The following is an 11,497-nucleotide window of genomic DNA, read 5'->3' on the forward strand; positions in this document are numbered from 1 at the left end:
CATGACAAGCTTGCATTAGTCCTCGCAATCGAACGCCCCGTCAAAGCGTGGGTGAGCCGGGTGCGAAAAAAAAAAAAAAAAAAAAAAAAAAAAAAAGACGCGTCTACCAGAGAGCTGTAGCTTTTACAAAAAAGACCAAGTCTCCGTTGTTGAAGACAAGTTTCCTCATGTGCCAATCCCGCGCAAAACGCTTGGCCTCGGGGCCATCCTCGAATGATAAAACGTAACGCATATAGGGGGTGTCGTTGTCCGTCTCGTTGCTGGTCTCGACCGCTTGCGCCAGCTCGATCGCCTGGCGCAGCATGTCGCCGGAATTATCGACCCCGGCCTCCTTCCTAGCCGTTCGAGCAGCAGTCGACATGTCGACGCGGAGCGGCAGCACCGAGGCTCCACCGCGCAGCCGCCATCGCAGGTTCCGACGCTCGCCGTCGGCGGCAATCAAGCGGCCGAGGGCTGACCTGGAGAAGCCGTTGCCGCTGCCGCCCGAGATGACGAACAGGACCTGGGTCACGCGTGCAACGCAGGGAGGTTTATCTGCGGGGTCGGGTTCGAAGGGGCCCTGCAGATCGAGCTCGGTATCGGGAGGAGCAAGTGTGAAGGTGCGGGCTTCAGCCGCGAGATCTTCGGGACGTGGAGTTGGCTTTGGCTTTGGCTTTGGCTTCGGCGATTCCTTTCGCTGGTTGAGAGCTCCCCACGGCATAGATGGGACTGACTGCTGTTCATTGGAGACTTGCGGTTCTACCTCGGCCTCTGGTCCACCTTTGTCTTGTTCATCCATGGACTCCAGCGACTCAAGAACACTCTCGGCGAACTTCTTTGCCTTCTTCGTCTTAGCTTTGGCTTTCTTTCTTTTCTCCTTGCGTGGCAAGGGCGGATGGGCGATCGCATGTTTAAGGTCCTTGGATAGTTGATGCAGACGGAGGGCTTCGTCGCGGTAACGCAAGGCGCCGGCCTCCGACTCAAAGTAGAGCCGATAATGGTCGACGCCTTCTTGGGTAGTATAGTGACGGGCCTGGGTCACAACCGCCAGACTCCCCTGCGTGGTCCAGTAATGCACATGGTTTGACTGCGGCGCTAGGCGGTAAAAGTCGGAGGGTTGAAGGTTCGCAGATGTGCCCGTGAGCTGGAGCAGCCATGGGGCCTGCGGCTCTGATTGAAGCGGCTCCAATTCATCGCCTTGGGTGAGGGCATGGTTCTCCCTGAGATCCTTGAGAAGCTGCCTCCATTCTGCGTCGATGGCTTCAGCTAGAGGTGGCTTTGGTCCGAGATAATGTCTCGACAAGTTGGAGGCAGCAGCTGGGGTCGAATCTGTGCTTGTGCTGTAGGGGCGAACTGAAAACAGCCTCCGCGCAATGGTCGGAGGTAGCTTTAGCCGGCCCAAGACCATATGGGCGGTTTGACGGGGCCAAAATCGAGAAGCATTAAAGCTGTGGTTGATTGTTTCTCGAGATGGGTCGTCGTGGAAAAAAGATGGGCGCGATTAGCTTCGAAACGCGTTAAGCAGGCATGGATTGGACCCAAATTTTGACTGGATGCTCCGCCCGTCGGCCCCACCAAATACGGCAGGGGAAAAGGTACCAAGTGCAGGCTTTAGCTAACGAATGCAGGCAAACCCCCACCTACCTCAGATATATTTTCTTTGCTCGATGCATTCGTCCAGTGTGCTTTTTTTTTTTTTTTTTTTTCCTCCTCTAATCTAAGCTAGCTACCCAGTTAGTTTCGTAGCCTTTTTTGGGGTGTTGTTTTTTGCTCAGAAATTCGATCCTCAATAATAATTTTTAGTGGAATCTATCCACTGACTTTGGGAGTACACGAGACTTTGAATATAATACCCCCCCTGCCTGGTTCAGAAGCCTCTAAGCCACTAATATTCGGTGGCGACATACCCGGGCTTTTTGTTGGCTGGCTTGGCAGGATTTACGGCCTACAGGGGCTTGTGCCATCCTAGCTCACCCAGCATATCGCCATGGCTATCAAAAAGTCTATCGAGGTAAAGCTCCGGCCTACCGTGGCTGGCGGCAAGACTCCTGAACCCTTAAAGGGGGCATCTCGCATTCAGATAAGGAAGGACTCCTTGATCGAACTGACTGGGACTGTGGACAACGGCAAAGCTTGCTACATCGAACGGGTTGACCCAGATGCTGCCGGCAGTTCTCATAGGAGAGAGGCTATACTATGGCTCACCCCTGATCCTAATCTCGGCCGAGGGGTGGCAAAAGTTAGCCTGCCTTTCCGCGAAGCAGGCGACCTGAACTTGACCGACCAGTATCGGATAGTGGTAGCCGACTCACCTTCAGAAGATGCCAGGGAAATTGTATTTGAGGATATCACCGAGAGCGAATCTTCAGCCCCAATCCAAGAGGTATGGATGCAGGCCTGGCTAGCGATGCTGAAAGCAGAAATTGGTAGGTCATTGAAAGAATAGCGTGACGGAAGAAATAGGGAAGGAGATGGAACGGCTCATTTTCCAAACTTGGCGACGACACACTGACAACGAGCACATTATCCTTTCACCAGACATCCTTGATTATGTTTTCCCTGGAATAGTTCTCAAGGACCTTGTTTTTGCGAGAGACAAAAGAACCTTTAGAGTCCGTTCAGTGAATGGCTCAGAAACCAACAACTGCCGTGTCAAGCCAGGGCTTGCAGAGATCGTCATTGCCACAAGCGTGGACGGCAATGAGGGTGCACATGACGATCAGCCTCCGCATCTTCAAGTTCCCCTGATCCCCGGGCTGGAGGAGCAGGTCAAGAAGCTCAATGACTTCCTGCTGGTGTCAAGCTCGGATCGGGAGTCCAACATAGGATGGCACGGCCTTGTCCTCCACGGCGGCAGCGGTACTGGAAAGACGATGCTTCTGGACCATATAGCCGGGACAAAATGGGGCTCAGTCCACCGTATCAAGACATCCGACAAGAGCAAGGACATTCAGGATGCGTTCCAGACAGTTACCGGACAAGCGCGAAGTATCGTGCTTATAGACGATTTGGACGAGCTCATTGATAAAGAGCGGGCCAACCGGAGCACCGTCATCAATGCGCTTGTCGAAGGCCTTGTCTCAGTCAGACAAGCCATCTGTGACAAGGAGAAGCCTCCAAAAGTGGCCGTCATTGCTGCATGCCGGGATTACATCACAGTAGTCCCTGAAAAGCTCCGGCGTCCATACCGGCTTCAGCGAGCCATACTTTTGCCGCCCATGGACATGTGCCGGCGTACTGCCGTCATTTCAAGCCTCAACCCGCCCTTCCATCCAGACGTTAGGGAACAGATCATATGCGACTTGAGTGACCGGACACACGCCTACAATGGCCTGGACCTTCAGAAGCTCCTCTCGACGATAGATTACCTTGTGTCCGCCAAGCTTTACCACACCCAACTTGAAGCTCACGGGACGGAACCCGATGCTAGGCCAAAACCACCGCCGGATACAGCATTTTACACCGAGTCTCTCGAGGCAGCCCTCCTTGAAATCCGCCCCACAGCAATGCAAGACGTCAACCTGAAGCCTCCGCCAGTGCACTGGGACGACATAAGCGGCCAGGAGAGCGTCAAGCGAGACCTGCGCCTGGCGGTCCACTTCATCACCAGGCCCAAGGAAGAAATACAAAAGTTCATCCGCGTCCCGCCCAAGGGATTCTTGCTTTATGGGCCGCCCGGCTGCTCAAAGACCATGACGGCGCAGGCTATGGCCACCGAGTCCGGGCTCAACTTCTTCGCCGTCAAGGGCGCCGAGCTGCTCAACATGTACGTCGGCGAGTCGGAGCGCCAGATCCGCGACCTTTTCAGTCGCGCTAGGGCCGCGGCCCCGAGCATGATTTTCTTTGACGAGATCGACTCCATAGCTGGGTCGCGCAAGGGCTTTGGCAGCGACGGGGGCGGCGCGACCAGCCAGGGAGGGCTCAACGTGCTTACAACGCTCTTGAACGAGATGGATGGATTCGAGGACCTGCGCGGCGTCTTTGTGCTCGCGGCCACGAACCGCCCGCACGCTCTCGACCCGGCCATCATGCGACCCGGGCGCTTCGACGAGATCATATACGTGCCTCCGCCCGACGCGGCCGCCCGAGAGGCCATCCTGCGCAAGAATTCGGCCGGCTGCCAGCTCGCGCCCGATGTGGACTTTGCCCGCCTGGCCCAGCTGACCGAGGGCAACTCGGGCGCCGAGGTTGCGGGCACCTGCCAGTCGGCGGGCAAGTTGGCCATGCGGCGTTCACTGGACGAACCGGGCTCCGAAGACGCAATATCCATGGCCGACTTTGAGGCAGCCATCGCCGGGCAGAGGAAACAAATCACTAAGCAGATGCTTGAGGGATACGCAGAGTGGGAAAAGCAATTCCATTAGCCTTTTTTTTTTCTTTTTTTTTTCTAGGCCTTTTCTTTGTTTCCGGCATTTCCCTTCCCCTCATTTTTATTCTGGCGTCGAAAGCATGAGGGCATTTCAACTGGTCATGTTTCCACAAAACCATCTTAGATAGCCTTATTCTGGGCAGAATCCAATAGAAAGACATATCACGCACTTGTTTATGTAATGGTGACAGTGAACTGTGGTATCTCGCTTTAACGCCTCTACACCGCCATAAATGAGCAAACCATGCATTGTCCCCGCCGTTGATGACCTTGTTGTGTTTAAATGACCGGATACCGTCCAGCATCCAAAAGAGCAAGATACTCTGCCCCGCTTAGGATCCTCAAAAAAAGAAAAAAAAAGAATCCATCACTGCGGCGCACCTAGGTAAGACGACGCCTGTAAACCCCCATCATCCAGCTGGCTCTCAGCACAGCCAGGCCGATGGCCATCTTGATGCTGTCGTGGATCAGGTTCATCTTGGAGCCCTCAACCTCGTGCCAGTCGATGGGCACCTCGACCACCTTAATTCCGGGGCTCATGCCAATGACGCTGCCGTCGGCGGCGACCACGGGAGTTGCCGGGGCCGACTCGGCCAGCATGAGCATCTCGATATCGAAGATCCAACCCTCAGAGTGCATGTACGGGATTATGTGAGGGAGCGCGGCGCGGCTGAAGAGTTTGAAGCCGCACTGGGTGTCTCGGATGCGCGAGGTTGCTGGCGGGGTCAAGATCATGAGAACAAAGTGGAATGACTTCATGAGGAAGTTGCGAAGGGCCGAGCGCTGTGTGTAATAATAACAATATATGTAAGTCGCGTCTCCAGTGTATTATTTTTCTTTTTTTCGCAGTATCAGGGTGAGAAATCCAGCTCATACCTTAACTACAGCCTCACTGCCGACCAAGTGGCCCCTGCTACCGATGGCAACACCGCGGTTCGAGCCGTCCACCACATCCTCACAGCCCTCAACCAGCTTGCCCAGGTCGCTAAACTTGGAGGCGCCATCGGCGTCGGCAAACACAACGTACTCGCCGCGGGCGTGGCGGAAGCCGTGCGTGACGCCGCCGCCCTTGCCGCGGTTCTTGGCGAGGGTGACGACTCGGACAACGTCGTGCAGCCCGTGATCGCGGGCAAAGTCGAGCGCAACCTGTACGGTACGATCGGTACTTCCGTCGTTGACAATGATGATCTCGTACCCTGTCAGGGGTTCCGGCACGGCCTGGTGCTTCTTAAGCGCCAGCCGCTTGGGCGTGGTGGGGCTGACGAGCGCAGCCTGCGTCGACTTGGCAGGCGGGTCGCGGCCGAAGCGCGCGTCCAGGTACTCGACCATCTCCTCGAGGGTCGGGAGTATGCGGGCCTCCTCGTTGTAGGCCGGCACCACGACGCTCATGGCCACCTCTGCGGGCTCGATGAGGCCCAGGTCGGGTGCGTCGTCGTTGGCCTGGCGCTGCCGTCGCTGCTCGGCGAGCCAGCGGTCGTACCAGCATGGGAGCTGGGCCGTCTTGTTGCCTCCACTGTCGGGGCTCGAGGTGAGGTACGTCTTCTCGGACGGCAAGGGAGCTCGTGGTTTGGGCGCGACGAGGTGCAGGACAAAGTAGAGGACGAGAAAGCCAGGAATGAGGAGGGCCAGCATGCCAACCAGAATCATGTGAGGCGGCGCATGTCTCACGGCGTCGATTGCTGGCCAGAGGAACCTCTCGCAGAGGCCGTCGTGGGTAGACATGTTGTTTTCCGAGTGGTGTTCGCGTATCGTGAGCTTTTCGAAAACGAGAGGGGATGGAAAGACTACGGCGCGTGTGCTAGCGCTGCACACAGCTATGGAAGGCCTAAATACTCTTCTGATAGCGTGCACATCGTCTTTCGGGTAAGAAGCGTTATTCCTGGGGAGACAGCCCGGGTGTATGAGGGAATCAACTCCGTGGCACACAGGCTGATGATGTGATGATGGACTGGAGTTGAGTGGTGCGAGTGACAGCTGGAGGTTTAAGTGTGGTCTCCCCCCCAGTGCTCTGATTGATCAATTGAGCGGGCCGCTAAGAAACGTTTAGCGATCCCTGTCCACCGGCGCTGTTGGCGGATCCCTGCAGCCGGTTTTGGCGCCTTGTGCGCTCGACCGGGCGTTCAGTGTGGGGGACTTGTGGGTTCAAAACAGGCGGGGTTTGCAACTTTTGGAGTCAGTTCAATACTTCATTTCATGTTCCTGGACCTAGGGTCCGTCTTACGAGTTGGACATAACCGGCACGTTTCATATTGGGCGTACAAAGTGAACACAATGCGTTAGTACAGAGACAAAAAAAAAAAATAAAAAAATAAACATCGTTTTTTTGTTCGTTGTTTGATTTCATTTTTCATGTCTCTACGGACAAGGGAACAATGTAAGCTAACACGGAGTAATTCTTTAACATGATATCGAACCCGACCTTTTCATTTTCATGCAATCTATCTAGTTCCCCCATTTGCCTCTGGGGCAATCAATATTCTGTGTTTTCCGTACTCTCCTTAGAAAAACCTGCTCAGTTATTTTAACGCTTTAGTGTCTCCTGTCAAAGAAGAGCATGCGGAACCAGTACCGTCACCTGCACTCAAGAATAATAATAATAATAAAAAAATAAAACCCTATAGCCAGGTCCTACTGAAAGAATAAAAACAGTCATCTTACGTATATCCTTATCCTCCAATCAGATCAGGCAGATCCCCGAATGATCCGTCGACATGAATATTAAACAAAACGAGATTATGTACGGACATCGAAAGATATAAATTAAGGCTGACCGGCTACAGGTGGCCCGGACTTGCTCAATGACCACCGCCGAGAGGCTTTGGGAGGCCTGACGACCTGTGGCGTCTTTGTCAATTTGCCCTTCCCGACTTTCTGCGGCGCAGAGGGCGGTGGTTGAGGTTCTGGAGCAGGCACCTCTAGAGGCAGCCGAGAGAAGGCCGCCTCGTCAAAATCTACCGGTAGAACCCTGGGAGTAGGGCTCGCCGTGGGCGGGTCATTGCTGCCATCGCAAATCAGATTTGATGGCGCCATCTCCTGCTCGAAATCAAACCGTGGGACACTTGGTGGTTTGTAAGCAATGTATTCTGTCGTAGTCCGCAGTTGTGAGCCCGATGTAGCTGTGGGGCTTGGCGTCGCTTGCGGTGTTCTTTTCGATGATAATGAGAATGCTCTTGGCTTCGGGGAAGATTCGGAGTCCGAGCTTGTGTATGTGGTGGAAAAATTGAAATCGAATTCTGACGCTTTTGAGGAAGGGCGAGGAATCGCTGGCGAGGCAGGAGTGAGGATGTTGGTGGTGATAGGGGAGGTCGGTGATTCTATATCGGCATCTGTCCTCACAGATGGCCTGCTTGGTCCAGTGTTTGTCGCAACAGAAGAGATTGATGATGGCCGGCCGGATGAAGAGGAAGCAGCGGAATGGGATACTGGCGGTGGTATTAGGTTCATCGGTGGCAATGAAGGTACAGGTGGGATATTGGGGATAGTCGATGTTGGTGAGCTTGCCGACCTGTGGGCGGTTGGTCGAAAGCGTTGGCTCGCGCTAGGCGGGTAATAGCGATCTCTAGTATTTGCTGAGGAGTCTACCTGTTTTCGGCCCTTGCTCGGATGTAGTCGATGAGTCTGCTGTAGGTCCGACTTATGGGGCAGACTGGCGGTGGAGTCTGTGTCTCTCGTGCTTAGTGGAAGACTGCTGCGGTTATTTCCAACTGAATGCGATTCGGATGCGGCTTGACGACGGCGGGTAGCTTTCATCTCAAGTTCGTCCGAACTTGTGGAGTCGCTGGAGCTGCCAACGACTGAGGGGGCTGTTGGGGGCATGTCAATACGCCAGACTCTGACGCCGCACAAGGCTGTGTTTAACGGGATGTGAAGATAAACCTTTGCTGTTAGTTCGGCTGCCCCGACCTGAGCTGCCTGCCCTGACTCTCTCAATAGCCTTCCCTTTGCCTGCATAGGCAACTGGCAGGTTTCCATCTGGGTTGAAATAGTCATCCGGTCGAGGCGAGTAGACGACCTCACCGCTGCGATCGCCCCATGGAGGATGGATGCTCCCGTTATAACTGTGAGCCCTCGGCAAGCGCACAACGGGGTTGGCATAGACGGATGGATAGGAGACGTGCGAGAGAGTGCTGCTGGTCCGTGTCATTCCCGTGTGCACCGGATTTTGTGCCAGGCCGTGTACTGGGGTGTCGTGACCCGTGCCGCTCGCCGTCATGGCGCTCCGCCTGCGATTCTCCTCGACGATGCGGACGCGGTCGTCATCTCTCCAACTCGAGGGTGCCCCAGCCAGGGCGTCAATAGCCGCGTGGGTTGGTACGTGACGATAGGCCGGCTTTTGCTCCTCGGCCTTTTGCTTCTCGGCTAGCCCAGCCTTGTGTTCCTTGGCTGCCTGGCGGCCCTTCTTGAACCGACCGAAGACGGACATGTTCGTTCCTGGCCGCCAAGGCGCAACGGTGGCGCAAGGTCGAAGTTGATTGTCGACAGAGGAGCGGGAAACGTGCAGCAAAAACGGACCCCAAGAAGGTCCCGAATGGCGTGGTGGGTGCTGTAATATTTATATACCACTGGGATATGCGGGCAAGCGGGCTGACAGGTGCGGGGACGGCCCAGTTTGGGAGGGTGGGAGATTGGGTCGCTCCACGGTGAGTGTGCCGAGCTTTTGCGATGCTACGTGGTGAACCGGAATGTCAGGGGCCGCTTCCAGGGCCAGGGTGATAAGGAAACAAAAAAAGAGTCGAGCCAAGCCCGTATCCAAGTGTGCAGGACAGGAGAACTCAATAATGTAACCGGTACAAAAGAAGGCGATCGATCGGCTTGGATACGATGTGGTGATGATTGATATCTTCCTTGTCCAATGGATGAACTGAGTTTGGGGTCTGAGCTTTTGTAGCTTGTTTCCGTGCAAGTATACCCACGAGGGGATTAGGGGAACCAAAGTATAGATAGAGATGTTGTAACCACGGTCGAAGAAAATGCTGTCGAAGATGGTAGGAAGAAGCCAGGCCTAGAACCAGCCAAAGGCTGTCTTCGGTCGACTTGGATTGGATGGTGTACCGATTGGCAAGGGATGGTGATTGAATCCCCGAGCTGTGCAGATAATTCTTGATAGATTGCCTAGGTGGTATTGCGGGCGAGGCAAAGATGCTGAATAGGAAGGAGACCCGCCTTATGGTTGGGTCCTTTCGGGGAAGGGGGGATATGCCGTATGCCGATGGAATGCGGTAATGGTCATCACACAACCCGTACTGTAGATTGAGGGCTAACAACCGTGGCCCGATGTTGCAGAGAGCAAAATCGAGATGGATTCAATTGTCTGTCCAAAGACAGTTTAAACGAGGGCGGTAGGATGAACATAAATACAAAAAACCCCCCGCCTCTACTACATATTTGGAGCAATTCCAGCTGGCCCCGAGCAGTGGAGCTGCACCCTTCTCCCAAACAAATCATGGTGGTTTCACTTGCCTGTCTGCTTGCATGACTGCTACGATAAAAAAACAATCATTCGCTACTCAAAGGGCCGACGAAAAGATAGCACCGCTGATAGCATCCATCATCACAACATCTGTGCTTGCTGGGTTTGTTGTTGGTTGGCTGGGATCATCATAGTCGTTGTGTCGTGCCCCTGCTTACCCTGGACAGGCTGCGTCAATTCAGCCCAGGGTTCCTAGCTCTTTATTCTGAGTCTAAGTCCAGAATAGACTAGCGGCCGCCACTGAGATCAATTAACCACGCAAACCAAGGCAGGAAGGACATGGGGAGTTTGGACGAAAAAGTTCAATCCCGATTTGCGACAGTAGAAGTGCTTCTACTCATAGTATTCTGTGTTCCATTGTTTTGTTTACATTGGTGCCAAGGAATTCAATTTGTCTGACCACGCCTTCAATCATCTGTGGTCGACATTGGCACCTACTTAGGTGGTAGCTAGGGTAGCTCCCGTCTTTTGCGCGACTGCTACAGTAGTGTGGCAATGTAGATAAGAAAGGAAAGAAAAGAAGAAAAAAAAAAAATCTACCACCGGCGCTGTCTGTAGCAACTGAGACATGCAGTATAGAATTTAATTCACCAAAGATTGGGTTGCAGCGGAGCAATGTGGCCGTGCAGGATTGCGCGCCAACACTACAGGGTTCGTCTTCTAATTTTGGGCGGCAATATCCAATAGCCAAGGGCCAGCTGGATAGTCGCCGGGTGTTGTCAAGATTGAAGCTGAAAAAAAGGAAGACGCGAATGGAATAGTCGGAATAAACACCAGACGTCTACATGTCAAATGAGTGGCTAGATAAAGCATACTCCCCTTCCTCTGTTGGCCGAGCTGAAAACCAACTCGGGTTTATATCCAGCAAGCGGCATGCAGACCCAAGTCAACACCGTAAATAACATGCAGCAGCTTTCTGCACCCGACTTTCTGCCTCGTTGTCACAGTCGCCGCAGCATGGAAGCAGGGAGGGGACATCTCGTATTGTGTGGGTCTACGAGTCTACAGCAAAGATCGCTACGACGAGAACGCTACAAACCTAATGTAGGCAGACAGCCTGGCCAATATGTGCATGGGTTACCGGGCCGAGAGCTGTCTCTTTCCAAGCAGCCGCAATCAGTAGTCTACTATTTCTTGACCCATTCCAGTGCTAGGTGTTGTTTTATTCATTTGTCTGAGCAAGATCCCAATCTCGACACCCAAATTTTCTTGGAATAAGTTTACTCGAGCCAACCTACCATCGAGTTTGGTAGGGAGCTACCTGATTAAATTTAAAGGTTCTTCTTGGCCGAGCGGACAGAGTGCCTTACAACTCCTTAGGTAGGCTGTTGGCAAAGTTTCCCGAGATTCGTCGATGGTTATGTTTGTCTGACAGCTTGTCCTACGAGCGAGTCCGTGTATGCCGTGCAGTCCTTGGCGGGGAGCAAGGGCCAGGATATATTTAGCATTGTTATATTCTGGGAGCGGTGTAGCGTATCCCAGCATCTTTGTGACGACGACTAGTCTCTTTCGCGGTCCAGATGGTTTTGAATGATAAGCTCGATAATGCGAATGCAAGATAGCAGTCAGGCAAACTCGGATTGCGGTCTTTCAAGACCCCAAAAGATCTTTATCAGATGGTCTGTTCCAGCCGTGTAAGGATTTTGTTGGTTAAAATGATCCGACCGATATTTGCGATA

The 11,497-nt window shown here is 53.6% G+C and overlaps 4 protein-coding genes across 4 annotated transcripts; 1 reads left to right on the top strand and 3 right to left on the bottom strand.

Annotated features, from left to right (window-relative positions):
- Positions 1-103: 103 nt before the first annotated feature.
- PpBr36_02965 (uncharacterized protein) lies at positions 104-1,387 on the bottom strand (the record flags this gene model as incomplete). The annotated part of the gene is made up of 1 exon (XM_029890142.1): positions 104-1,387. One exon carries the CDS (start codon positions 1,385-1,387, stop codon positions 104-106), a length of 1,284 nt encoding a protein of 427 aa, XP_029753147.1.
- Positions 1,388-1,966: 579 nt separating this feature from the next.
- On the top strand, positions 1,967-4,343 carry PpBr36_02966 (uncharacterized protein; the record flags this gene model as incomplete). Its single annotated transcript, XM_029890143.1, has 2 exons — positions 1,967-2,405; positions 2,518-4,343. 2 exons carry the CDS (start codon positions 1,967-1,969, stop codon positions 4,341-4,343), a joined length of 2,265 nt encoding a protein of 754 aa, XP_029753146.1.
- Positions 4,344-4,729: 386 nt separating this feature from the next.
- PpBr36_02967 (uncharacterized protein) lies at positions 4,730-6,070 on the bottom strand (the record flags this gene model as incomplete). The annotated part of the gene is made up of 2 exons (XM_029890144.1): positions 4,730-5,131; positions 5,225-6,070. The coding sequence occupies 2 exons, from the start codon at positions 6,068-6,070 to the stop codon at positions 4,730-4,732; spliced, it is 1,248 nt and encodes a 415-aa protein (XP_029753145.1).
- A 1,038-nt stretch (positions 6,071-7,108) lies between these two features.
- On the bottom strand, positions 7,109-8,771 carry PpBr36_02968 (uncharacterized protein; the record flags this gene model as incomplete). The annotated part of the gene is made up of 2 exons (XM_029890145.1): positions 7,109-8,151; positions 8,252-8,771. 2 exons carry the CDS (start codon positions 8,769-8,771, stop codon positions 7,109-7,111), a joined length of 1,563 nt encoding a protein of 520 aa, XP_029753144.1.
- Between the last annotated feature and the right edge of the window lie 2,726 nt (positions 8,772-11,497).

This window comes from Pyricularia pennisetigena, chromosome 3 (genome assembly GCF_004337985.1).
Source record: "Pyricularia pennisetigena strain Br36 chromosome 3, whole genome shotgun sequence".
Taxonomy (NCBI): Eukaryota; Fungi; Ascomycota; class Sordariomycetes; order Magnaporthales; family Pyriculariaceae; genus Pyricularia; species Pyricularia pennisetigena.